Source organism: Diplodia seriata, assembly GCF_021436955.1.
Source record: "Diplodia seriata strain FDS-637 chromosome Unknown scaffold_1, whole genome shotgun sequence".
NCBI classification, from domain to species: Eukaryota; Fungi; Ascomycota; class Dothideomycetes; order Botryosphaeriales; family Botryosphaeriaceae; genus Diplodia; species Diplodia seriata.
The window spans coordinates 3,203,620-3,225,536 of record NW_027117308.1 but is presented as its reverse complement, the minus strand read 5'-3'; the positions used below and the strand labels follow the sequence as shown (position 1 = coordinate 3,225,536).

Sequence of the window (21,917 nt, the reverse complement as noted above, 5' to 3'; positions counted from 1 at the left end):
CTATTGCGTCTCGGAGCAGAAACACGTCTCGAGTCTTTGGAGCTTGAGAAAAAGCAGATCAAGTTGGGCTGAGCTTCCAATAACGTATTACCCCATCCAATCAAATAATGAAGACTCATTCTTTAGCAAGCGGGTCTTGAGAAAAAACACGGGTAGCCGTTAGTTCTATGTTATGTTCAAAACACATAATGTCAGTCTTTACAGCATCTGGAGCATTCCAAGCTCGGGAGAAACCGCGATAGTAAACAGAATTATCAACAACTATCCCCACATACTCATTCTTTCCGGTTTCCTCCCAAGTCCGTTTAGGTGTATCACAAATGCAAAGAGCGCATCCCCTCCCATGCCGCACGGCATTCAAGCTGCACACCACAAGATTTCACCATTCACAACCATACACACAACACCACGACCTTCATATAAATGAGACGTCGTCCCCATAGCATCCTTGCTACAATACAAAAAACGCTCACGCGTACACCAATCCAGCGTAGCGTCCATACATTCCGCCCCGCAACAGCCCTCCACAGCGCCGGGCCGCCCTTCCGCACGCCTCAAACCAACTCCACAACCCCCACCCACGTCACCACGACGGGCCCCAGCAACCCATACTCCTTCCACGCATGCCCCTCATAGTACTTACCATTCTCCTCATCCGCCATCACGCCCACACTCCACGTCTCCCCCGCATCCGCCTTAACGCGATTAAACAGCGACGACGCGATCTCAACCTCCACCACATTCACCTCTCCCTCCCCCTTCACCACCCCCGTAATATCCGCCCTCGCATCGCTCACATCCAACGGCCCCACCTGCACGCCATTCACCCACGCCCGCATCGACCCCCCCGTCGCCGGCCCGAGCGACAGCAACGCGCCCTGCGCTCCCGCCGGCGTCGCGAACGTAGCGCTGTACCGGCCGACGCCACTCACACCCACCAGCGCGTCGCCGTCGAGTTCGGTCCAGGGCGCGAGGGTGGCGTTCGTGTAGTTGTGGTAAGTGATGGCGGTGGCCATGCTGTAGGCGTCGGGTGTGCGGTGCCAGTCGGCGATTGAGATGGACCAGGCGCCGTCGAGGGTGGTGGCGGGGGGTGGGGAGGCGGTGGAGTTGTGGGTGGTGCCGTTGGAGAGGGTGAGGGTGGCGGGGCCGGTGAGGTAGGCGGTGATGGTGGAGGGGGAGGAGGAGTTGGAGACTAGGCCGGCGATGGCGCCGGTGGTGGAGGTGATGTAGGTTGGCGGGGCGGCGGGGAGGGCGGGATCGGCGGCGGTGGTGGTGTTTGATGGGGCGGAGAAGAAGCCGAGGATGGTGGTTTGGTTGGAGGCGAGGGTGATGGGGATGGTGATGGAGGAGGGGGAGGTTGTGTATTGCAGGACGGGCGTGATGGCGCCGGTCCAGGCGTCGAAGTGGTAGGGCGTGCCGGTTGTGGCGAAGGTCACGTCGACGGTTTGGGCGGACTGGTCGTCGTTGTAGATGAAGGCGTAGTCGAGGCCGTCGTCGGCTCCGCGGCGCCAGAAGGGGTACCAGGATGTGGCGTTGGAGAAAGACACCTTGGGGAGGATGCCGGCGCTTGACAGGGCTTCGGGGAGGTCGGCTGAGGAGGCGACTGTGTGAACGTTCTCGAGCCCACTGTTGACAACTGAGCCGATGGTCGAAGCCACCTCGGCTGCTGCACCGGGCTCTTGGCCGATGCTGGTTAAGTTGGTAGCTCCGACGAAGAACACAGGGAGGCCGGCTTCGGCGAACTCCTGAACCTTCGCTGCACCGCCCGGTGTGATGGCAGATGCGTTCGAGAAGATGAGGGCTTTGAACGACTGTCTGGTGGGAGCGAGGACATTGCCCTCCACGACAGCTTCGGGCGCTTGGAGATTGTTCGACGAGAGGTACTCATACGTATACCCGAGCGCTTCCAGATTGGTATCCATGTACTTTGCACTCACTGTCCATGGCGCCTCATAGAGATAGAAAGCCAGATCCACACTCGGTGTGCCTGATTGAGACACGTATTGGTTCCTGGCAATGTAGCGGATCGTCTCGTTGATATGCATCCAGCTGGGCTGATGTTGGTTCCACATTTCGCTAAAACGGTAGGTGAAAGTGGTGTAAGATGGCCAGGTGGTGTTCGTATAGGGACCAGAGTACGCGAAGCCGTGCAACACATGCATTGAGATGCCGGCAGCCAATCCACGCCTTACAGACCAAAGAAGATCATTGAACGTCTGCTGATAAGGCGCACCGCTGAGAGCACCGCATTCCGACGAAATTACTGAGATGCCAGAGAGATGAGCGGGACCAGAGAACTGGCGATAAGTATCGATTATGTTGTTGAAGCCCAAAGACTCGCCCTCAGGGGCGTCGAGAATAGAAATATCGTCAAGCTTTTTCACGTTAGCCAGATCGGTAGGGAGAAGTTCCGGGGCAAAGATCCTACCATATTCAGGGGAAGGTTGTATGCTGGTTGGGCGGAGTACTCCACACCCAGACCATGAGACCAATTCACGTACGCAGCGAGGTACTCCTGGTAGCCTTCGTTCAGCGTCGTTCTGTAGTCCTCATTGCACTTGGCACCAAAGGTCGCATTCTCTGCCACGAAGCCTTCTCCGTACGGCAGAACCGCACCGTTCCAGTAGTTGGCGGCTGTGATGAGGTACGGCAGGCAGAGCGTTATGTCGTAGCCCCGCGACTCGTTGAACATCGACTGCAGCTCCGGGGTCCACCACAGCGACGAAACCAGCTCCATGCTGTCCTCCCACGCTACATGCCAGTCAGTTCGATCGCACTTTCACGGCTCCTGCTTTCAACGGGAGACACTCACCATACTTGCCAACGGAAGCCAAAAGCTCCCTCGTCTCATCGTCGGGGATGACATGCGCATCGAAGAAATCGGTCAACTTCTTGGAACCTATTGAGAAAGCGTCAGCAATCGCCGCAACGGCGAGCGCAACAACGGAAAAGCCACCATCCCCTCCGCCACCCACTCACCAGCAGCACTGAAATGATCGACCGTCCACGACCCATTCCCAATATACTCGGTCGCGTTGGGGCCGCCCGAGCAGCTCTTCTGGTTCGTATACCGCTCGTACCACACCATCAGCCTCCACTCGCTCTCGCCCTGATCCGGCGGCGTCCAGCTCAACTCCCTCGTATCCGGATCAACCTCCGCCGACAAGTCGACAACGCGTCCGAGGGTATTCTCCACAAACGTCGACGTAAACCCGGCCGCGCCCGCGGAAATGTTTTGCGCTACCGGCAACAAGTCAGTCAGCATAATCGCCACCATCGCCTTGCGACCACCACCACCACCACCAAACACCGTGCAAGGCAAGCGAAGGGGGAAAACAAAGGAGCGGAAACTCACACCCCACAACCTCCACCGCCACCACCTTCTTCAACACCTGCCCCCCAAACGCCTCCGCCCCATGCATAAAGCTGCTAAACGGATTCGCCATCTGCCCGCTCTCCGGCAACACGCCCGTCCACCCCTTCCCCTCCCCCGCCGGCACCGACACATTCACATACGCCCACTCCACCGCCAGTCCCTCCTCCCCAGGCACACTCGGCACGCCCGCGCCCTGATTGGCGCCGAGCGCGAAATCCATGACCAGCCCTTCGTCCGCGACCGCCTGCAATGCCGTGGAGAAGATGTCGCGGAAGGCGGGGGTGCCGTAGCCGTATTTCGTCCAGTCGGTGGGTGGGGGGATGCCGCGCGCGCTTTCGGGGAGCCCGTATTGGTAGTAGGGCAGCAGCTCGAGGCCGCCGGCGCCGGCGGAGGCGATGGTGCGGATGTCGGTGGTGAGGGTGGTGGAGGGGATGGAGGCGTCGGGGAGCCTGGGGTTGTGAGCGGGCGGGTTGATGGGTTGGTGGGTGGGAGGGTTATGGGGAGGGGGAAGTGGGTAGGTAGGTGGAGAGAGGGTTGGGGCGGGGGAAGGTGGGTGTGAGTGTCGGGAGTGGATGGGATGGGGGGAAACAACAGGAAGAGAGAGAGAGAGAGAGAGAAAGAGAGAGAGAGAGAGAGAGAGAGAGAGAGAGAGAGAGAAAGAGAGAGAGAGAGAGAGAGAAAGAGAGAGAGAGAGAGAGAGAAAGAGAGAGAGAGAGAGAGAGAAAGAGAGAGAGAGAGAGAGAGAAAGAGAGAGAGAGAGAGAGAGAAAGAGAGAGAGAGAGAGAGAGAGAGAGGATACTCACCAGTATCGGAACTTGGGCCTGTACTGTACCTCTGGTTCCGCGAAGCTGGCGGCGGCCGGATGCGGCGCTGCCGCGAGGAGCAGCAGCAGCCCGAGGGCTGGTGAGAGGAGACGGGAGCTATGCATCCTCGAACGACCCTCTCGAAAGCAGAAGGAAGGTCAAGCAAAAGCCAAGCTCCGGGAAGCAGCAACTGTCTGTAGCTCGCCGAGGAGAGAAGAGGAACAAAAGGCGCCGTTAGCCGCACCAGCAGGTCTCACACCCATCCGTACCAGAGTTCCCCAGCTCTTATACCAACCGCAACCCCAAGCACAGAACAAGAACTGCCACCACAGAAAGGATTGCGTGCCTGATCGACCGCCGCCTCATCTTCGTTCGGTGCATCGACGCCCGAGCCGGAGCTCGGAGCTAAAAAAGCGGGCATCTGATCTTGCCTACATACTACACAAGCACTAGTAGGTAAGAGGCGGCCGGGGGGAGCGCGCCTGCCTCGTGCCAATGTGCCAAGTAAAGAAGAAATAAAGCGGCCGCACCCATGCATCCGATACGCTCCCGAGCTGTACCCCAGCTTTTTCCTTGACATCATTTGCCGAAAACGAACGCCAGATTGCGGGGAAGGGTGGTTGCCGGCAGTGTGGGGAAACCCGGCAAACTACCCAAGTACCGCTTCGTACGCCGCGAATTCGAATACGTAAAAGCAATAAGCCAATCCGGTTTCAACATATGGGGAGGGAGGGAGGGACCCGGTGAGCGATGCACCGAGAGACAGACTCCAGTGCTCGTGACGTTGCCATCGGGGCGTGCGGTGGTGGGTGGTCCCGATGAGAGAGAAAACGCCCCTTATATGCTCGTTTTCGTTGGCTGAACGCCCACCCGCATACGACGTCCTATCCAAGCATTTCGCGGACCGGCCGCCCCCTCGGCATACCCGCAGTCAATCAGCCTCGTAGGCGGCTTTTTTTCCTGAGAAAGGCACCAGGCATGGGGTGCCTAGTGGCCGAGGCCAAGAGTCGTGGCGATCGTTCGGATATCCCGAGGTGGAGGGGCCAAGAGAAAGAAACGGCTGCGTAATCGTGTTCGACAATGCCGGGGAGAATGATGAATCCATTGCTCTTCTGAAGATCGAAATTAAAGGCAGGCAGGTGGCCACTTGGAGTTGCTATGACCAATTCGTCCTACTACATTACCAATGACCCCGTCAGGTCAACCATACTATCGGCAGGGGTTGCATAAGCGTCATCGGCCATCACAGCGGACGTGGGCCAGCCCGGTCAATTCAACAAGGGCACTTCCGCCCGTTTCAATTACGGCGGAGAACAGAGAGTGAAGGAGTCCCCATCTTCGACCGCGTCCGTATCCAACAAAAAACAAAGAGGAGAGGGCCGGTATCCGTCATCCAAAAAAGTGCCCAGCTGACTAAGGAAAGCTAGAATGAAACCTGGACACCCCACACGCCCAACAGTCTATCGTGTCTATGGATTTTCCCCCAAACACCGTTCCATGAAAGAGACGACAACTCCTTGCGTATGCACTGTGATAACGACACGACTGGACAAATGAATGACAGAAGAATAATTCTGTGCGCGAATCTTGCTTTTTTCAAAAAGTCTTTCAACCCGGCGAGAAGAAGAGGAAGAAGCAGCGTCATCAAGTACAAGACCTACCTTGTCTCTCGCTTGACCTACCTACGCGGAACTATTCGATTCATTTTTCGTATGCGCTTCGTTGGTTGATGTTTGCAGGCCTTTGAGCCTCTGCGCAAGCAGTCCGGCACCCGTGTGCGAAGGAGGGGGCGAGAAGGAACCGGCGGCACGCTTTTCCCACGTCTGATCTGAGCCAAGCGATTGACTCGACAGCGAACCGGCATGAGACGTCCTCCGCGAAGAGCCGTCCACATCCATTTGGTCCCTGCTGCCTGGACGAGACTCGACCGGCTCGAGCCGTCGCGAGAGTTTGAAAGGAATGGGTGCGATTGGTTCCATGGGGCAGGCATACGTCTGACAGCCCACGTAGCTGTCGCTCGGGCTGCCAAAATCAAGTTCGTCGAAACGATCGTAGCGCGCCTGGCCATGGCTGAGCGAGAGTCCTGCGCTCCGTCGTCTCATTGCTTTCTCAGAAGCCGACGTAGACGGAGCCTTGGACGATTGCGGAGCGCTCTGGTTCTCGCGGGCAGGTTTATAAGCACTGTATCGGGGCTCGGGTAACTGGATCTCGTTCCGAAGCTTCTCCTTGCCGTCGGGGACGCGGTTGGCGAATACAACGCGAATGCTTTTGTACAGGAAATATCGCCCCTTGGAGGGGCAGCATATGTGCAAGTGAATTAGATAACGAAGAGTTGGTCGATCGTTGGGATCTTCAGATGTTGAAAGAGAAGCCTCGGGACGATCAGTGCCAAAGTTGGTACGTTTGTTGAGAGGCATGTCGATGATTGGGCCGGCAGAGTAGCTGCGCTGGCGAACGAAAGTCTTTTGTCCTGGTTCCATGTCGCCCAAGTCGTAGGGCACGAGGAACAGCTTCACCGCGGTTTTGTTGGGGTTCTTGATGACGATCTGAAGCTGGCCCTTCTGCGGGATGCGGTAGCTGCCGCCTGGCGGAGACTTTGGCGACGTTGACCTGCGCTTCATCTTCTCCCTCTTCCGATGTGCCGACCTCTGCTGCGCATCGCCAACGCCTTCATAATGGTCGTGCTCTTCGTTCTCGCCCTGATTGTCGGAGCGAGCGTGCCTTCGGCGTCGGCGCTTCTCTTCTTGCTCTTCTGCAGGCTTCAAGTGGTTCTCCAAGTCCACCAAGCCAACGTACGGGCTGGGCTGGTTGTCGGCAATCCTACCATTCCCGCTGTTGTAGCTGTAGAATACTGCTGGAAAAGGCAGCGTCACGTGTGCAGGACAGCGCAGGTTGGCCTTGCAATCTCCCTTCCCCAAGACGCCTATTTGCGCTATGAAGTTGAGCGGGCGGGAGGGCGTTGTTGACATCCTCCCGCGCAAGATGGACTCCTCGTAGGAGCCAACCATTGGAGCGTGCTGCAATGGAGAGGTCTCGTTCGTCATCGATGGACCGCGCGGGCGGAGCTGTGGAGACTGAGGGGTTGAGCTCGAGTGCGGACCGAAAAATGAAGACAACGAGCGGCGAGGCTGGTGTGCTTGATAGGGAAACGATTTCTCTTGGCGCAGAGAGGGCTGCGAGCGTCCCGGAAATTGCGAATACGTATGCGACGTGTGGTAAGTCTGCAGCGAATGCGGAGAGAAAGTATGACGCCTGTTGTCCCTCTCCCCCTGGCGCGAACTGGGCCGATGGGAAAAGTCGAGGTCGGTGTTGTTTGTCTGCTGCACCAGTGGGCTCGACGGGGGAAGCAGCACAAAGCTGGAGGGGAGTGAGGACTGCGAGGGCTGGCGAGAGAGACAAGACGTTGTTTGGACAGATGCACCGCCGCCTCGGATGCGCGGCAGAGCAGCATTGGGAAAGCCATGGTGCCAGGGCGCAACAGGGGAGGTGGAAAGCGGAGGGTCCCGGCTGACTTGATGGTAATCGCGCTCCTGTCTAAAGTCTCCCGAGTGTAGCGCAGACCTGGGCCGCTCGATGGACAAGCCGGCGGCGGTGTTGTCCTGCGCATTCTCCTGCGATTCGCCCTGACTGCTCTCCCACCCATGTGCAGAGGGCTGGCGCGACCCCGTCCTCGGGCGGAAGCGTTCTTCCCTTGTGCCGGCCGACTGCTGGTCGGCATGGGTGGGCTCCTCGCGCGGCTTCTGGGTAGTGGCGGGACGGATGCTGACGGTGTGGTGATGCTGCACTGGAGGGCTCTGGCTGCGCTTGAGTCGCTCGATCAGGGCTGCACGATCCAGCATGGTCTGCCCATAGTCGCCACCATGTCGCTCGTCATCCCAGCCGAAGAGTTCGGCATCGTCGGGGGCGCGCAGGTAGTCCACGGACCAGACACGGTCCCGCGGGTCGGCCAGCGAATCGCGGGCATGGCGGAGGCGGTGGTCGTGGGTGCGGGCGGGCTGGGGGGTGGTTGGCTCTCGGTCGTCGTGGAAGATGGGCATGGGCATAGTCGGTCGGTCGGCTCGTGGCTACGAGCAGCACGTCGAGGGCGCCAAACCCGCTTTTGAGGGAGCTCTTAGCGGCAAAGGGCGGCGGCTAGTGGCGGTTTCAGGGCGTTGGCTCGGGGTTGTATGCGCTGGCTGGGCTGCGGAAAGTTGCGTTGTCGTGGGCGGGTGGATGGAGCGACGTCGGAGAGCAGCATGCGGTAGATATGATGGAGCGATGAGTAAGAGCGGGCGAGTCACAGCCGTGAGCCAACCACACCTGCCACACGCGGGGACGATGCCGAAATTGAGCGATGCGGGTGAGGCGTGCGCGTGCAGGGCCCTCGGAGTGGCAGCACGAAGAAACAGGCGTTGGGCCGGTCCCCTCGTGAGGTATGACGGCAGACAAAGGCTGTAAGTCACACGCCCATGGGCCCCGCCCTCCAGCCACGACAGCGCCCATCTGGCGGGCTGCGACGGGCTGCGCGGCTGCAGCTGATGCCGCAACGGGCACGCCTTATCTGATGTGCACCGTGATGGCCGCCACCGCTGACTTGGCCTGCTGGGGCGCCGCGGGATCGCCTGCACGCGCCGGGCTGGCCCACTCGCGGCTAAGCTAAACCCAAGCCCGAGAAATTTCATCATCTCCCAGCCCTATCACCACAAAATGCCCGCCAAACGCCAGCACGACGACCACGAATCTCGCCCGCACTTCAAGAGGCCGCGCCCCGGCAATGCCCCCACGAGGGGCGGCTTCTCCGTGGGCCCTGCCAATCTGCCCGACGGCACCCACAGGCGCAAGGGTACGCGACAGTCCTCGCCACGCTTCTGCGCCCGCGCCTGCTGACACAACCAAGTCCAGAAAATCAAAAAGGACCTGATACACAAGGCCAAGATCAAGAAGCAGTACGCCAAGATCCGCGAGCACGAGCTGCACGACCAGAATCCCCACAAGCCCGACCACGACGAGGACGGCAGCGAAGGAGACGAGAAGAAGTCGCCCGGCCCTGAACCCACCCTTGAGCTGCACGCCGAGCGCCAGGCTATGCTAGACGCGCCGTCGCCTGAACCCGAAGAAAACACAGGCCAGCGAGAGCGCCGCCCGCGCAAGAAGCAGCAGAGGCCCCAAACCTTCGGGAAAGAGGCTGCTCTGGGTCAAAAGCGCAAGGAAGAGGCCGAGGCCCGCAGGGCAGCCCGTGAGGAGGCCGACCGCCAACGTCAGGAGAAGCTGGCTGCGCGTGAGCGCATGAGGAAGCAGATGGCAAAGGCGCGCACCCCCGGCAAGGACGGGAAGAGGAGGCTGGGAAGAGAAGCACCCGTGCTGCTCGAACGCGTCAAGAGAATTGTGGGAGATGCTTAAGGTGTCGTGCTGCCTTTGACAACAGAGCGTGAAACCAGCGAGCAACGGCCGAAGGATCCAACAGCGTCAATCCTGGGGCACGGGGATCTTGGCAACATCTTCGTGCCAGACTGATGATCGTTCCCGAATACCCTGAGCATGCGGGTGGAACACACCCTCTTGTTCGTGTGGAACAGAAGATGCCCTTTGACGGCGGTAAAACGTGAGCTATGACGGCATCTTCCGAGCTGACAAGAAACCATGTCTCGGGTAAACCACGCCCTTATTTGAGGCCAGGCCACGGGATGCCTGTTTGCTTTTTTCGTGCTCGATATTATTAGTGCTCGGGTTAAGCACTTGTTTGTTTCAGCAGCTGGCCCTTCCTCTGCCGCCTACTACTGCCATGTCGAGAACGGAGATACAAGTCAGGAAATGCCCGGCTTTTCCGGGAATGCCGGCAATTCGGGCCAAGGCCGTTCGGCAGTTCATTGCTTGCCTGACTGAGTGTCGCCCTATGCCCTTGGAGTTTCACACCTCCGCTGGCATCGGACGCTACTATACGGATCTTTCTCTAGCATGTTTCGAATTTGTCCAGCGTGCCCCATCTCTAGCTCCGCAATCAGCCAATTCATCTACTTCACTCCACATATTTCCATGTCAGCCGTGACTTTTTCTGGGCGCTTTTGTTTCTTATCGACCCCATGGGTCCAGTTCATGTCAATCAGCCGTGTTCTTAAAGTTAATCTCACAAGCCATGTTGTCTCGCTCAGTATTTTTAGCATTGGCCTTGGAGCTTGTCGCTGCTTCGGCTCACAACCACCCTGGTGAATACTCTCCCGAAGACGAGTGTTCGGGGGTCAATGCCATCTCGCCTACCTGTTCGACCGGCGAGTCCTTACACTACCGCGACATCTTCTACGTTGGTGGACACTACGTCGAGACCGCTGCTGGCAATCTTACATACGACCAACTCTATGTTGAGAAGTTGACGCCTGCGGATGGAGTCTCCCAACCAAACCCCGTCATCTTCTTCCACGGAGGAGGTCAGTTCCTATCCAAACACTCTTCGATCTTGATCTTTCGCTAACATCTTGAAAGGAACATCCGGCGTGGTATGCCGTCTCTATTCCACCCTCGTGACCAGCCACTAACCAAATACGTCGTCTGCAGACATGGCTCAACACACCGGACAACCGAAAGGGCTTCGCATCGTACTTTTTGGATCTCGGCTACCAGGTCTACATAGTGGACCAAACCTCAGTCGGTCGTGGATCTGAAGAAGACCTAACCGACTTCCCGATGCGCATCGGCTCGACGGCCGAAATCAGCGAAGACGGCTTCACAGCCCCCGAGCAAGCCAACCTCTACCCACAATCCCAACTCCACACCCAATGGCCCGGTGTACGTCCTGTCCCGTCCACTTCACCACCGCCACTAACACACCAACAGACCGGCCTCAAATCCGACCCCACCTTCGACGCCTTCGAATCGACCTTCATCCCGCTCACCACCAACCTCACCGCGCAGGAGCTCTCGATGCGGCGCTCGGGCTGCGCGCTCCTCGCGCTCCTCGCGACGCCCGCCTTCCTCGTCTCCCACTCCATCGGCGCCCTGCACCCCCTCCTCCTCTCCAACGACTGCCCCGCCCTCGTCGCCGGCTCCGTCAACCTCGAGCCCGCCAACACCCCCTTCACGTCCTACCTCGGCAACGCCTCCGTCCCCGGCACCGGCAGCTCCCGCACCCGCCCCTGGGGCCTCGCCAACACCCGCCTCACGTACGACCCCCCCGTCCCGCCCTCCTCCTCCGACGCCGACGACGACGACGACGACGACGACGTCCCCGCCGCCCTAGGCGCGCACCTCGTCGGCCTCGACGCCCCCGCGAAGCGCGCGTGCTACATGCAGCGCGACCCGCCGCGAAAGCTGCCCCAGGTCGCGAAGGTGCCGTATGTCGCGCTCACGGCAGAAGCTAGTCCGCACGCCACGTACGATCATTGCGTCGTCGAGTACTTGAGGCAGGCGGGGGTAAGGGCCGAGTGGATCCGGTTGGCGGAGGATCTGGGCGTCAGGGGGAATGGGCATTTCATGCATCTGGAGAGGAATAATTGGGAGGTGGCGGGGGTGGTGCATGGGTGGATGAGGAGGGTGGTTGGGGAGGGGGCCTCGTCGGGGGGGACGGTGGGGGAGGGGGAGGGAATGGATGGGGGAGATGGGGGAGATGGGGGAGGGGAAGGAGGCGGGTGGTGGGGTTGGTTGGGTTGGTGGAGTAGGTGGTAGTAGTGTGCGGTGGTGCGTACGTCAGTTCGGAAGATGGTGGTTGGCGAGAATTCCATAGGTTAAGAATTGTGCGACGCGGCACATGCAACTTGTGAGTAACTGCTGACTGAATAGATGCTTTGATTACCCCGCTCTGTCTCACTTCGTCGCTATACTGGGACCCTGCACTCGTAACGATTGCAGACGGGATTGCCTCGTTCCTCGGAATCCGAAAACAAGGACAACGGACATATGCTTAGCCACCGAATACGACTTCCGCACCGAAAGGTGGTGCAGGATTCAAGACTTCACGACAGAGAAAAGATGTCCGTAAGATTATCGGCAGCATCCCGCCGCCAATGGGCTGCCTCTGTGGAAATGTGAGTAACTGGCCAACACCAATAATGAACCATACTGCCCATTTAGATTCACTTTTATCCTGTTGGCCGCTGTTGATCTTTTGCTTGTCATCTATGAATATAGTGACAGTTCCCGGGGATGGTTCTCGACTTCAATTGCTCCGAATTTGCTCACTATTGGTGGCAAAATGAGCAAAACGGCGCTTCTGATGATTGCCAACCTACCTCAGCTGGTCCCTTCTCCTCAACACTACATGTTTTTCAACCAAGTCAATGGCAACATCACACGAATGGTACGCATTTGCACACCAACGCAAAGGCTTACGCACATCCCAGTCACGCGGTGAACAGCGTTCCACCTATTGGCTCCAGATTCCCCTTAAATACGGTATACCGCTCATGATAAGCTCCACCACCCTTCACTACCTAGCTTCGCAATGCCTCTTCTTCGGCTCGGTGCGATACTACGTCTACGACAAAACAGACGTCGAAATAGAGGGATACACAGGTCTTAGCTACTCGCGCGATGCCATCCGGCTCTTCATGGCAGCTTTCATCATCACGCTTGCGGCAGCTGTCGCGTGGGGTGGTTCGCGCCGAGTAGACGGCGGAACGAGGGCTGAGGACGGCTCCGGCGCGGGTTTTGTATAGCCGACGCGGCATCATGTTCGATTCTCGATCAGGACCTCGCAGACCCACCTACTGACATGTTAGTTGCAAGGATGCTGTTGCATTCGCGACTGCTTCCAATCATCAAGAGCGACCTTCTCAACCCCTTGTTCTACCTTTTGCCGTCACCTCGAAGACTATATCTTCTGTTCGGTTCAAAGACTTCAGGAGAATGGAGCTTGTGGTATTCAAAGTGCACCGCAGTCATTTGTTTGATTACGTGCGTAGCAATGAAACTGTCTCACAGTATAACGACTCATGCTCCCACTCCAGCGTCGTATCCATGCAGCTGACAGTGGGGCGACCCTCGAGTGGATATGTAGGAACCAAAGACATGCCGAGCGCCACGGCAGTTGTTTGTTGCGCCCCATACCGTATGTGGCGCAACTGATGGAGCTCGTACGGGTGGGTACGGATTGGTGCCTCTTTGCTCGTACCCATTTCCACGGAACGTTGCAGTACTATAATGTTCGCAGCAGCTTCAGACAAGGCCGGAGTACGACGGAGGCTGTGGTGGCTGAGGGCTGCGGGAGAGTGGAGCGGCAACGGCCAACCAGCGCCGTTTTCGATCGAAAATATCGGTTCTAGAACATGAATCCGACGAGTCAGAGAACGATACAGGACCGGCCAAGAAGCGATGTCCTGGATGATCGACGTTGTGGCGCACGAGTGCACGCTTCTGGTTTCCCTTCAGATCTCCCGACGACGTCAACGAGGCTGTCTAGCGCGCGGTAGCGAGGACTAGCACCCTAGCCCCTCGTATCCCCCATATCTTGCCCTCCACCGCTCCCCTTTTCCCACTTCTCCATCCGGCTATCGAAGCGGATCGGTGCGGTCGTGCCGACATGTGCCCCGGTGCCTGATCGTGTCGATTGATTGATCTCACTAGTCGTTGCAAATTCTCGCAACGGCCCCGTGAAGCCCGCGGCTCTCCATCGTTACATCACAACGTTGGACGTCATGTCAACTTCGAACTAATGTCCTTTCCAGATGGAGTGCCATGCAGTCTCTACACAGGCAAAATTGAAGAGCGCGCGTCTGAACGAACTTTACAAGATAATGAAGGATGACACCCACTTGTCAAGGACGCGAAGCTCTCGTTCCACCACTATATACAGCCAAGCGCCAAGCCAAAGTTGGTATGATGGGTTCCGAAGCACCGAGTGGCCCAATCCCGTGCCCAAGGCCCGTGTACTGATTTTGGAACCCGAACAACCACCTGCCGAGCCAAGGCTAAGCAACCATGTGTGGATCCCGAGCTACACACCAGCCCTACTGACTCGTAAATCGCCTGTTAGTCCAAGACGGCTTTCAGTCAAGACTTCGATATTAAAAGGCGGTGCCCGCCGCGCTCTGCAATCAGCATCGGAGCATTGCAATCAGCAATCGCTCACTCTTTCTTCTAACGGCCGTGATCTTAATACCATAGAGTTAAAGACCTCTGTTTTAATATTTCCTCCTCTATAATACTCCCAACATGCAGTCTCGTCTCCTCCAGGCGGTAAGTCAGACTTCCATGCCGGCTTCTGTGGCCCTTGCTCACTTTACTACAGGCAGCCCTATCTGCCGTCGTCCGCCATGCCGCAGCTGCCGGATTCAGGACAGTGGGTACATCTGGGTGCACTGCTCAGATGCTCTTCATCCCCTCTTTCACCGAAACAGCCGTTTTCCTTGACAAGTGAGTCTCGAAAGCCATCCTCTTCCAACCCAACTGACGAAGCCCACAGCTACCACCCCAACTTCGGCGGCCCAGGAACAAACCTCACCACTGGGGCCCACTCTCCAGACGCTTACAACTACGACGGGACGAACACGGCCGTGTTCGCGACCGAGTACGACCTCAACACCAACGCGCTCCGCAAGCTGCACCCCAAGAGCAACACCTTCTGCTCGGCCGGCGCCTTCTTCCCGGACGGCACCATGGTCAACTTCGCGGGGGCGGAGCCGGACGCCGCGGCGGGCGTGGGCGACGGCTTCGACGCCATCCGCACCTACGCACCGGGGCCCTGCACCGGCGCTGACGGCGCCTGCGCCATGGACTTCGCGACGGGCGCGGCCAAGCTGCAGGCGCGCCGCTGGTACCCGACGGCCGAGACGCTGCCCAACGGCGACGTGCTGGTGGTCGGCGGCTCCAACGTCGGCCTGCTGGTGCTGAACGAGGCCAGCATCAACGTGCCGACGTACGAGATCATCAAGGCTGATGGTTCGGCGCCCCCGAAGCCCGTCACCCTGCCCATCCTCGAGTTTACTGAGGAACAGAACAATCAGCCCAACATGTCGTACAATCTCTATCCCGTCCGTAAGTGTCTCTTTTCCCCCGCCCCAGAGAGAGTGTGTGAGAGAGAGAGAGAGAGAGAGAGAGCAACAGGGACAGCTAACCCCCACCAGTCCACCAACTCCCCAACCCGCGCGCCGCCAGCGAAGTCTTCACCCTCGCCGGCAACCGTGCCGTACTCTGGGACTACCACGCCGACGCCCTCGTCAAGACGCTCCCGGACGTCCCCCTCGAGCCGCGCTGCTTCCCCTCCTCCGCGACCACCGTCCTCCTCCCGCTCGAAGCCCCCGCCTACGAGCCCACCGTCCTCGTCTGCGGCGGCTCCAGCGCCGACATTCCCGATCCGCAAGCCCTCGACGACTGCTACACCATCGCCCCTCACGCCGCCGACCCCGTCTGGACCGCCACCGACCCCCTCCCCAACGGCCCGCAGACCATGACCGACGGCATCCTGCTGCCCGACGGCACGGTGCTCTTCATCAACGGCGCGCACCGCGGGTCCGCGGGGGGCTTCATGGCAGACGACCCCGTGCTCGCGCCGCTCATCTACAACCCGCGGGGTGCCGCCGGCGCGAAGTTTACGTCCATGCCGCCGACCACGATTCCGCGGTTGTACCACAGCGTGGCGTCGCTGCTGCCGTCGGGCGAGGTGATCGTCGCGGGCAGCAACCCGATGGTGTTTTACACGGCCGACGGCGGCGTGCCGGGGGGGTGGCCGAAGTTCGGGAATAACGGGCACCAGGGGTTCCTCAACCAGCAGCAGCGGAAGGAAAACAAGTATCCGACGGAGTACCGCGTCGAGATCTTTAGCCCGCCGTACATGGATGCCGAGGCGAGGCCGGTGCTGTCGGGGGCACCGGAGGCGGTGGTGTACGGGAAGAGGTTTGGGTTGACGAGTAGTGTGCAGGGAGAGAAGGTGGAGGTGGTGTTGGTTAGTCCCGGGTTCCATACGCATGCCGTGGCGATGGGGCAGCGGATGGTGAGGTTGGATGTTGTGGAGGGGGAGGGCGTGGGCGCTTGGAGTGCGATGGCGCCGCCCGGCCCGAGCACGGCGCAGCCGGGCGTGTATTTGTTGTTTGTCGTCGTGGATGGGATTCCGTCGGAGGGGAAGTGGGTGAAGTTGTCGTATTAGGCATGGAGGGTTGGGTGCACTTTGCTCTCTTCGATGATGACGATCTTTTTTAATCTTCTTTTGGGGGGCTGGATCATGTGAGTGGATGATGTTGATGCCGGTTTGCTTTGTTGTAATAGACTAGAATAGAGAGACTTATAGACTAGAATGTATGGCTTATTGCATGGCGATTGTTTGGTGTGTTGGTGAACGTTGACGGACGTGTCGATTTGGATGTTGACTACTCAACCTCGACCACAGAGGCTACAGATGCTCCCTATAGCCCCGTATGCCCAAGAATAGACTCATGTCATGCTGGTTTCCTCGTATTGTCGGCCTTCGAGTAACAACTCATTCCATCACGGTGTTGCTGCTGTTTGAGGCTGAGCCACCACCATCCGCATTTACATCTCAACAGCGGATCTCAAGCTGGTGAAAGCTGAATGATACCTTAGGCTTACGCCGTGGATTGATGCGTCCCAGTAAGCCGCAAAATGTCAGCATTCCAGCGTGACGGCCTGTTACACAAGCTTAATTCCTGGCCCAAAGGAATGAGAGAGGCCTCGTCGTAGGAATTTCAGCCGCACCAGCTGAGTCAATCCTTTTGGCTTAGCCCGGGAGACTGTATGCTTGGAGCAGCTCCTATAAAATCTTCCACTTCCTCTCTACGTTTCGATCCAGCACCGCAGCTTCCATTCAACTGCCGACATCTTTCAACTATGCACATCAACTCCCCAGCTTTCGCCTTGGCTGTTTTAGCCTTGGGTGCAGCAGCATCAGTCCTACCGAATACACCTAGCTCGGCTCCGAAAAGTGCTCCTCGCTACGCCATCCTCGACCTAGACCAATTCGGAACCAACAGCAGCGATATTCAGAAGAGGACACCAATCGATTACTGCTGGAACAGTCCAGACAGAACCAGTAAGTACCTTGCGGAAATAGAAAGAGTACCCAAGCACTTTGTCGTAATTAACAAAACCATCTCTCAGCCAACTGCATCCTTCTCGGCAACATGCTCCAATCCGTCGGCTTCTCCATAGCGTCCCTTTTCAAAGACATGTCCAACCGCAACGACTGCTCCGCGCACACGGGCTCGCTCGACAGCGTGCACTGGTACGTCTACGCCACCACCTCGGGCAACCGCTGCGACAGCACTGCCGAGCTGGCCACCATCCAGGGCGCCGTCGACCACTACATACGCGACAGGAAGGAGCAGATCTGTGACGTTCATTGCATCAAGCTTACTCATGGTGGTACTTGGACCGGCTATCTTGCTCTGGCTCCTGATGGGCAGCAGGTCGATATGTCCGTCTGCCAGTCGGCGAGTTGGGTGGGGTGCAATAGCGCTGGGAAAAATGATGTGTGAACGGGTGTGCGTGGCTCTTGGATGACCTCTAATCGCAACCATTGGCTGTTGTTTACGGTTCTTTCGTGTCTTCGAATTGGGGGGTTTTGCTGAAGTACCAAGCAACAGCACCAGCGCGTTTGTATTTTCACATCACTGCCGCCACGCTCTCCTTGTTTTCTTTCAATTGGCTGAGGTTTTATGTCAAGGAAGCAACAGTATCTTACTTAGAAGGATAGTATTAGGTAATTCACACCTCATTTACTGTTTAACAAAGGTGGACACCACTTGAATCAGAAAAACCAGCGCCAAAACGCATTTATAGAAATCTTCTAGCCTCTTTACCTCCACTGACACCTTGAAATTACACGGCCTTTACCTATAGTGGGGGTAGAACTCCAGCGGAAATGTCCGTACGATAGGGTCTGGACAGTAAGCACTTGACTTTCCTTTCGCCCCAGCCCCGACGACCGCTGCTGTAAACAAAAGATATTTATGGCCAAGATAGCTTGGAAAACACCCTAAGCATAGTTCTCAAGAGTAGATAGAGTCAAGAAAGGAGAGAAGCTAGCCCGGGAAACGAGTATTTTGAAATGACATGAATGCTCCCATTTTTTGTATTATGAAAGCAGGCGCTCGTAATCCAACGTAGACTGACAGTAAGCGAATTGTTTCATAGCGACTGGACGGATCTCGGTGGGGTAAAAGGACACCCTTGCTCTCGAGACACAAGGCCACGAGGCTGTGCCCCTCACTCAGCCTCGCTGCTGCCTAACCCCATTCTCAACAATTTTACCTTATGAACCTCGACATCACTTGAATTCCAATTCGTATCTAGCTATCACGAACCATCTCGGGTATTTCCATCATGGCAGACCCTGTGTCCGTACTGGGAACTGTTCCAGCGCTGTTCACTCTCCCGGCGGTTCTGCTCCAGGCGGTACAAACCATCCAAAATTTCTCCAAGTCCGTCAAGAATGCGCCAGACGACGTTCGAAAGCTCTTGAACGAGGTGGAGGCGATGCAGGTTTTCATTCAGGATATCCGCGCGCAATGCGATGATGCCTCAACGACCAATGATCATGACACTTTGCAGGACTTCCTCAAAATGACTGGGTTGCTACAGGAGCGTTTAAAAGGCCCGCTGAAAGAACTGCAAGAGCTTCAAGCCGGATTGGAGAAGCCGTCGCGAACACATCGCAAAATCATGGCGCGCATACGAAAGTATCTTTCCGAAGGCGAAGTCAAAGACCATCTGGACCATCTCTCGGGTCAGATGATCACATTGCAGCTACTCTATCTGAGGGAAAACGAGTGAGTGATCAAGAGGTAGTCTTTGGAGGTAGCTGACAGGATAGCAGCAAGCGAATGCAGCTCCTTCTCGCCAAGATCGACGCCATGCAGCGGGGTGTGAATCATCTCGCCCTCTGCTTCCCCGATCCGTCTGACCCGGCCACAGAGCCATCGCTTCCTCTCACTATGATGCAGGCCCAGCCGGAGCAGCCTTTGGGAACACGACCCTTCAACAGGCTTGCAAGGAGGTCTTCCAGGAAATCAAGATGCGCACAGGGGCTGTGCGGCTGTGCGTGCCACCACACGAGCACTTATCGGCGCAGATGGCTTGTATCGGGACCAGCCACATATATGATGGCCTGCGGCTGCGAAGATTTGAAGTACCAGTGGACCATCTCGCTCTTCGGCAAGCTGATCAGGATTACCGCCGGGATCCGGGAAGGTGGAGAAATGTCGATTGGCTGGAACATAATGCCACTGAACACTGTACGACGCACTTCTCCCGGCTTTGTAGTCATCGAGAGATGCAGCGCCGGGACTTTGACGGCTGCCGCTGCTTCTCACCAAGTAAGGGCTTTGCTTGATTCTGGAGTCATCTCGACCAAGGACCAGAACTCGGACGGGGAAGGCTACATTGACGTAAGTTGTTGGAAGTTGTTGCTGGAGGGTGTGCTGACTGGTGGGTAGTACCTGATCCGGGCTCCTTGGGTGGGGATTGTAGACAGGCAGTTCGACCTTCTAGGGACTTTCGCCCAAGAGGGCTTCCTCCAGGAAAATGATAGGTGGGCACAGTCATCCATCTGGGGGTTCATGCATCTAAACCCATTACAGGCTCCTGAAGTGCGTCTTGCGGTGGGTGGGCGAAGGTCCGCATATGTGTCTGCTGAAGGAGATGCTGCGGTTGTTCGATTTCACTCAGGGGTTTCGGCCAGAGACTATGGTTGAATGGCCCATGCCATTCAACCCTGGTTACATCGACCCTTTCATGTATCCGGATCGACTCTTCATAGAAGCCATTGGAAATCTAGCGGCAGAAGACTCTGGTAAGCGATTCGCCTTCCCCGTTGCTGTTTAAGAAGCTCACTTGATATAAGATTTCGGCGGAACAACCGCTCTCCAAGCTGCAACACTGTCCCATAATTTCAAAGCAACCGAGGAAATTCTGCGTTCAGCATCCCCTTCGGACCTACTTGCCAGAAACTTTCGCGGCCAATCTGCGCTTCACCTTGCCGTTCGCAATTCAAAGATGGTTGGTCTGCTTCTCAAGTCACGCTTGGCCGCTCATGTAGACTCGACCGACAAGTTTGGCATGACTCCACTGATGTATGCCGCGAGCTACGGGGACATCAACACCACAAAGTCTTTGCTCCAGGCTGGAGCAGACCCCTTTCTTCGGGACGGACTGAGCTACCAGTGCATGTGGTATTACGCCTTTCTCTGCTCTGAACCAGGATTCCTCGAGGAAGTTTTGAAATTCTACATGGCAATGAACCCGGATGATGCAGGCGATGCAGTAAAGGTCTGCCTGTGGATCCGCATGCTGTTCGATACATCCGATTATTACGGGCAGACCCTCGAGTATTTGCTTCAGACCCTTTCTGCGCAAGGGGAAATATCCTGGGATGGTTTCCCACTGCTCCACGTCTGCAGAGATACCGATGAAGCACAACTGTTGCTGAAGTACTGCCACGGTAGTGTCAACCAGCAGAATCGCCGCGGATACACCCCCATGATGGTTTTTAGCCATTTTCCCTCATCAGCGCGCGTTTTTCAGAAGTTGATTGAGCACGAGGCTGATGTGAGTATAACGGACAATCATTGCATGAGCGCGTTCCATCACTCGAACGCAGCCATGATGGACGGAATCTACTGGGGCCCATGCGACAGAGACGAGTGGACAGATTGGCTCGATGCAACTGCCGCGCTCGTATCAGCAGGTGGCGACATCAACCAAGGCGATAGATGCTCCTGCCCCTGTTCCTCCACCGGGTGCTCGCCCATACGAGGACTCTTTCGGGAATACGACAGCCAGGATTCCGCCCTGCAGTCTATACCATGGGTACTGGAGTATTTCATGGTCCTGAAGCATACCGCAGCGAAAAGCGCTTTAGTCCACGCCACCGCCGATCTCCACCGCTTCCAGACGTTCGAAGAATTGGAACTGAAACACACATGTTATTCCCACAGCAAAAACTACTACGGGGCGCGGCCTCAGGTACACTTCTACCGGCCGCGCGACGATATTTACGAGCCAGTGGACTGCCGAACCGGCAACGTCCTGAGACAGCGGAATTGCGACTGGGACGCCGAGTCGGCTGAGATCACAAACGAGCAGGAAGAGCTGGCGCGTCGCTTAGACGTGGAATGCGCCAGCTACACCGCGGTGCTCAATGATGTCTTCGAAGATCAGTGGGTCGAAGTCTTGGCTCGTCGGGCTGTCCTGCTCGAGCATCGACTTCAGCTGGTTCTGGCCAAACAGAAGCAAAGAAGGCCGCGGAAGCCGTCGCGAATGGGCCCGGAAGTAAGTTTGTTTCTTTCCCCAGCAACTTCGGCCTTGAATGGCTCTTCTCTCTGTTGCAGCTACTGAATAATTGCCGTTAGCTTCCTCCAAACGAGCTGCTGATTTCCGTATGTAAACTGCACTAAACGCTGGAAAATTCTTTCTAATGACTTCCCTAGGAAACCCCGTTGAGGTATATTGACAGGAAAGAAGACGTATTCACCGGTATATGCGTCGATATTAGCTTTGATTTGAAGCAGAAGAACTGCCAATTCGAGCACCATTATCGCACATTTGTTGACCAATTCGCCACTGACTCACGGACCTACGCATACATGATGGGTCGAATAAGGCAGGAGTGGGACAGCGAGAGGCAAGAGATGCTGTCAAGATTGCATCAAGAGATTCAGCGTCTTCGGAAAGTGCCATCGGAGGCAAGGGGATGGGACGTAGACTTGGAATAGCCCAGTTACAGGTCCTCCGGGTGAGTGGGTGGCGTGGAATTTGTACTGAAAGTGGAGGTTGGCGTCGGAGGGTAGGAGGGTGGTGGAGCAATCAGAACATATTGAGAA

General features: G+C 57.1%; 7 protein-coding genes across 7 annotated transcripts; 5 read left to right on the top strand and 2 right to left on the bottom strand.

Moving 5' to 3' along the window:
- Positions 1 to 554: 554 nt before the first annotated feature.
- Positions 555 to 2,737, bottom strand: SLS55_000938 (uncharacterized protein; the record flags this gene model as incomplete). The annotated part of the gene is made up of 2 exons (XM_066772443.1): positions 555 to 2,375; positions 2,429 to 2,737. 2 exons carry the CDS (start codon positions 2,735 to 2,737, stop codon positions 555 to 557), a joined length of 2,130 nt encoding a protein of 709 aa, XP_066637722.1.
- A 3,124-nt stretch (positions 2,738 to 5,861) lies between these two features.
- SLS55_000937 (uncharacterized protein) lies at positions 5,862 to 8,222 on the bottom strand (the record flags this gene model as incomplete). Its single annotated transcript, XM_066772442.1, has 2 exons — positions 5,862 to 7,030; positions 7,601 to 8,222. The coding sequence occupies 2 exons, from the start codon at positions 8,220 to 8,222 to the stop codon at positions 5,862 to 5,864; spliced, it is 1,791 nt and encodes a 596-aa protein (XP_066637721.1).
- Positions 8,223 to 8,865: 643 nt separating this feature from the next.
- SLS55_000936 (uncharacterized protein) lies at positions 8,866 to 9,558 on the top strand (the record flags this gene model as incomplete). Its single annotated transcript, XM_066772441.1, has 2 exons — positions 8,866 to 9,001; positions 9,056 to 9,558. The coding sequence occupies 2 exons, from the start codon at positions 8,866 to 8,868 to the stop codon at positions 9,556 to 9,558; spliced, it is 639 nt and encodes a 212-aa protein (XP_066637720.1).
- A 680-nt stretch (positions 9,559 to 10,238) lies between these two features.
- SLS55_000935 (uncharacterized protein) lies at positions 10,239 to 11,814 on the top strand (the record flags this gene model as incomplete). The annotated part of the gene is made up of 4 exons (XM_066772440.1): positions 10,239 to 10,242; positions 10,317 to 10,580; positions 10,636 to 10,649; positions 10,708 to 11,814. 4 exons carry the CDS (start codon positions 10,239 to 10,241, stop codon positions 11,812 to 11,814), a joined length of 1,389 nt encoding a protein of 462 aa, XP_066637719.1.
- A 2,484-nt stretch (positions 11,815 to 14,298) lies between these two features.
- On the top strand, positions 14,299 to 17,573 carry SLS55_000934 (uncharacterized protein; the record flags this gene model as incomplete). Its single annotated transcript, XM_066772439.1, has 6 exons — positions 14,299 to 14,322; positions 14,375 to 14,499; positions 14,549 to 15,120; positions 15,210 to 15,978; positions 17,007 to 17,128; positions 17,197 to 17,573. 6 exons carry the CDS (start codon positions 14,299 to 14,301, stop codon positions 17,571 to 17,573), a joined length of 1,989 nt encoding a protein of 662 aa, XP_066637718.1.
- A 386-nt stretch (positions 17,574 to 17,959) lies between these two features.
- Positions 17,960 to 18,870, top strand: SLS55_000933 (uncharacterized protein; the record flags this gene model as incomplete). Its single annotated transcript, XM_066772438.1, has 2 exons — positions 17,960 to 17,965; positions 18,391 to 18,870. 2 exons carry the CDS (start codon positions 17,960 to 17,962, stop codon positions 18,868 to 18,870), a joined length of 486 nt encoding a protein of 161 aa, XP_066637717.1.
- Positions 18,871 to 19,199: 329 nt separating this feature from the next.
- On the top strand, positions 19,200 to 21,809 carry SLS55_000932 (uncharacterized protein; the record flags this gene model as incomplete). Its single annotated transcript, XM_066772437.1, has 7 exons — positions 19,200 to 19,484; positions 19,533 to 19,627; positions 19,677 to 19,888; positions 19,994 to 20,643; positions 20,878 to 21,366; positions 21,447 to 21,473; positions 21,525 to 21,809. The coding sequence occupies 7 exons, from the start codon at positions 19,200 to 19,202 to the stop codon at positions 21,807 to 21,809; spliced, it is 2,043 nt and encodes a 680-aa protein (XP_066637716.1).
- Between the last annotated feature and the right edge of the window lie 108 nt (positions 21,810 to 21,917).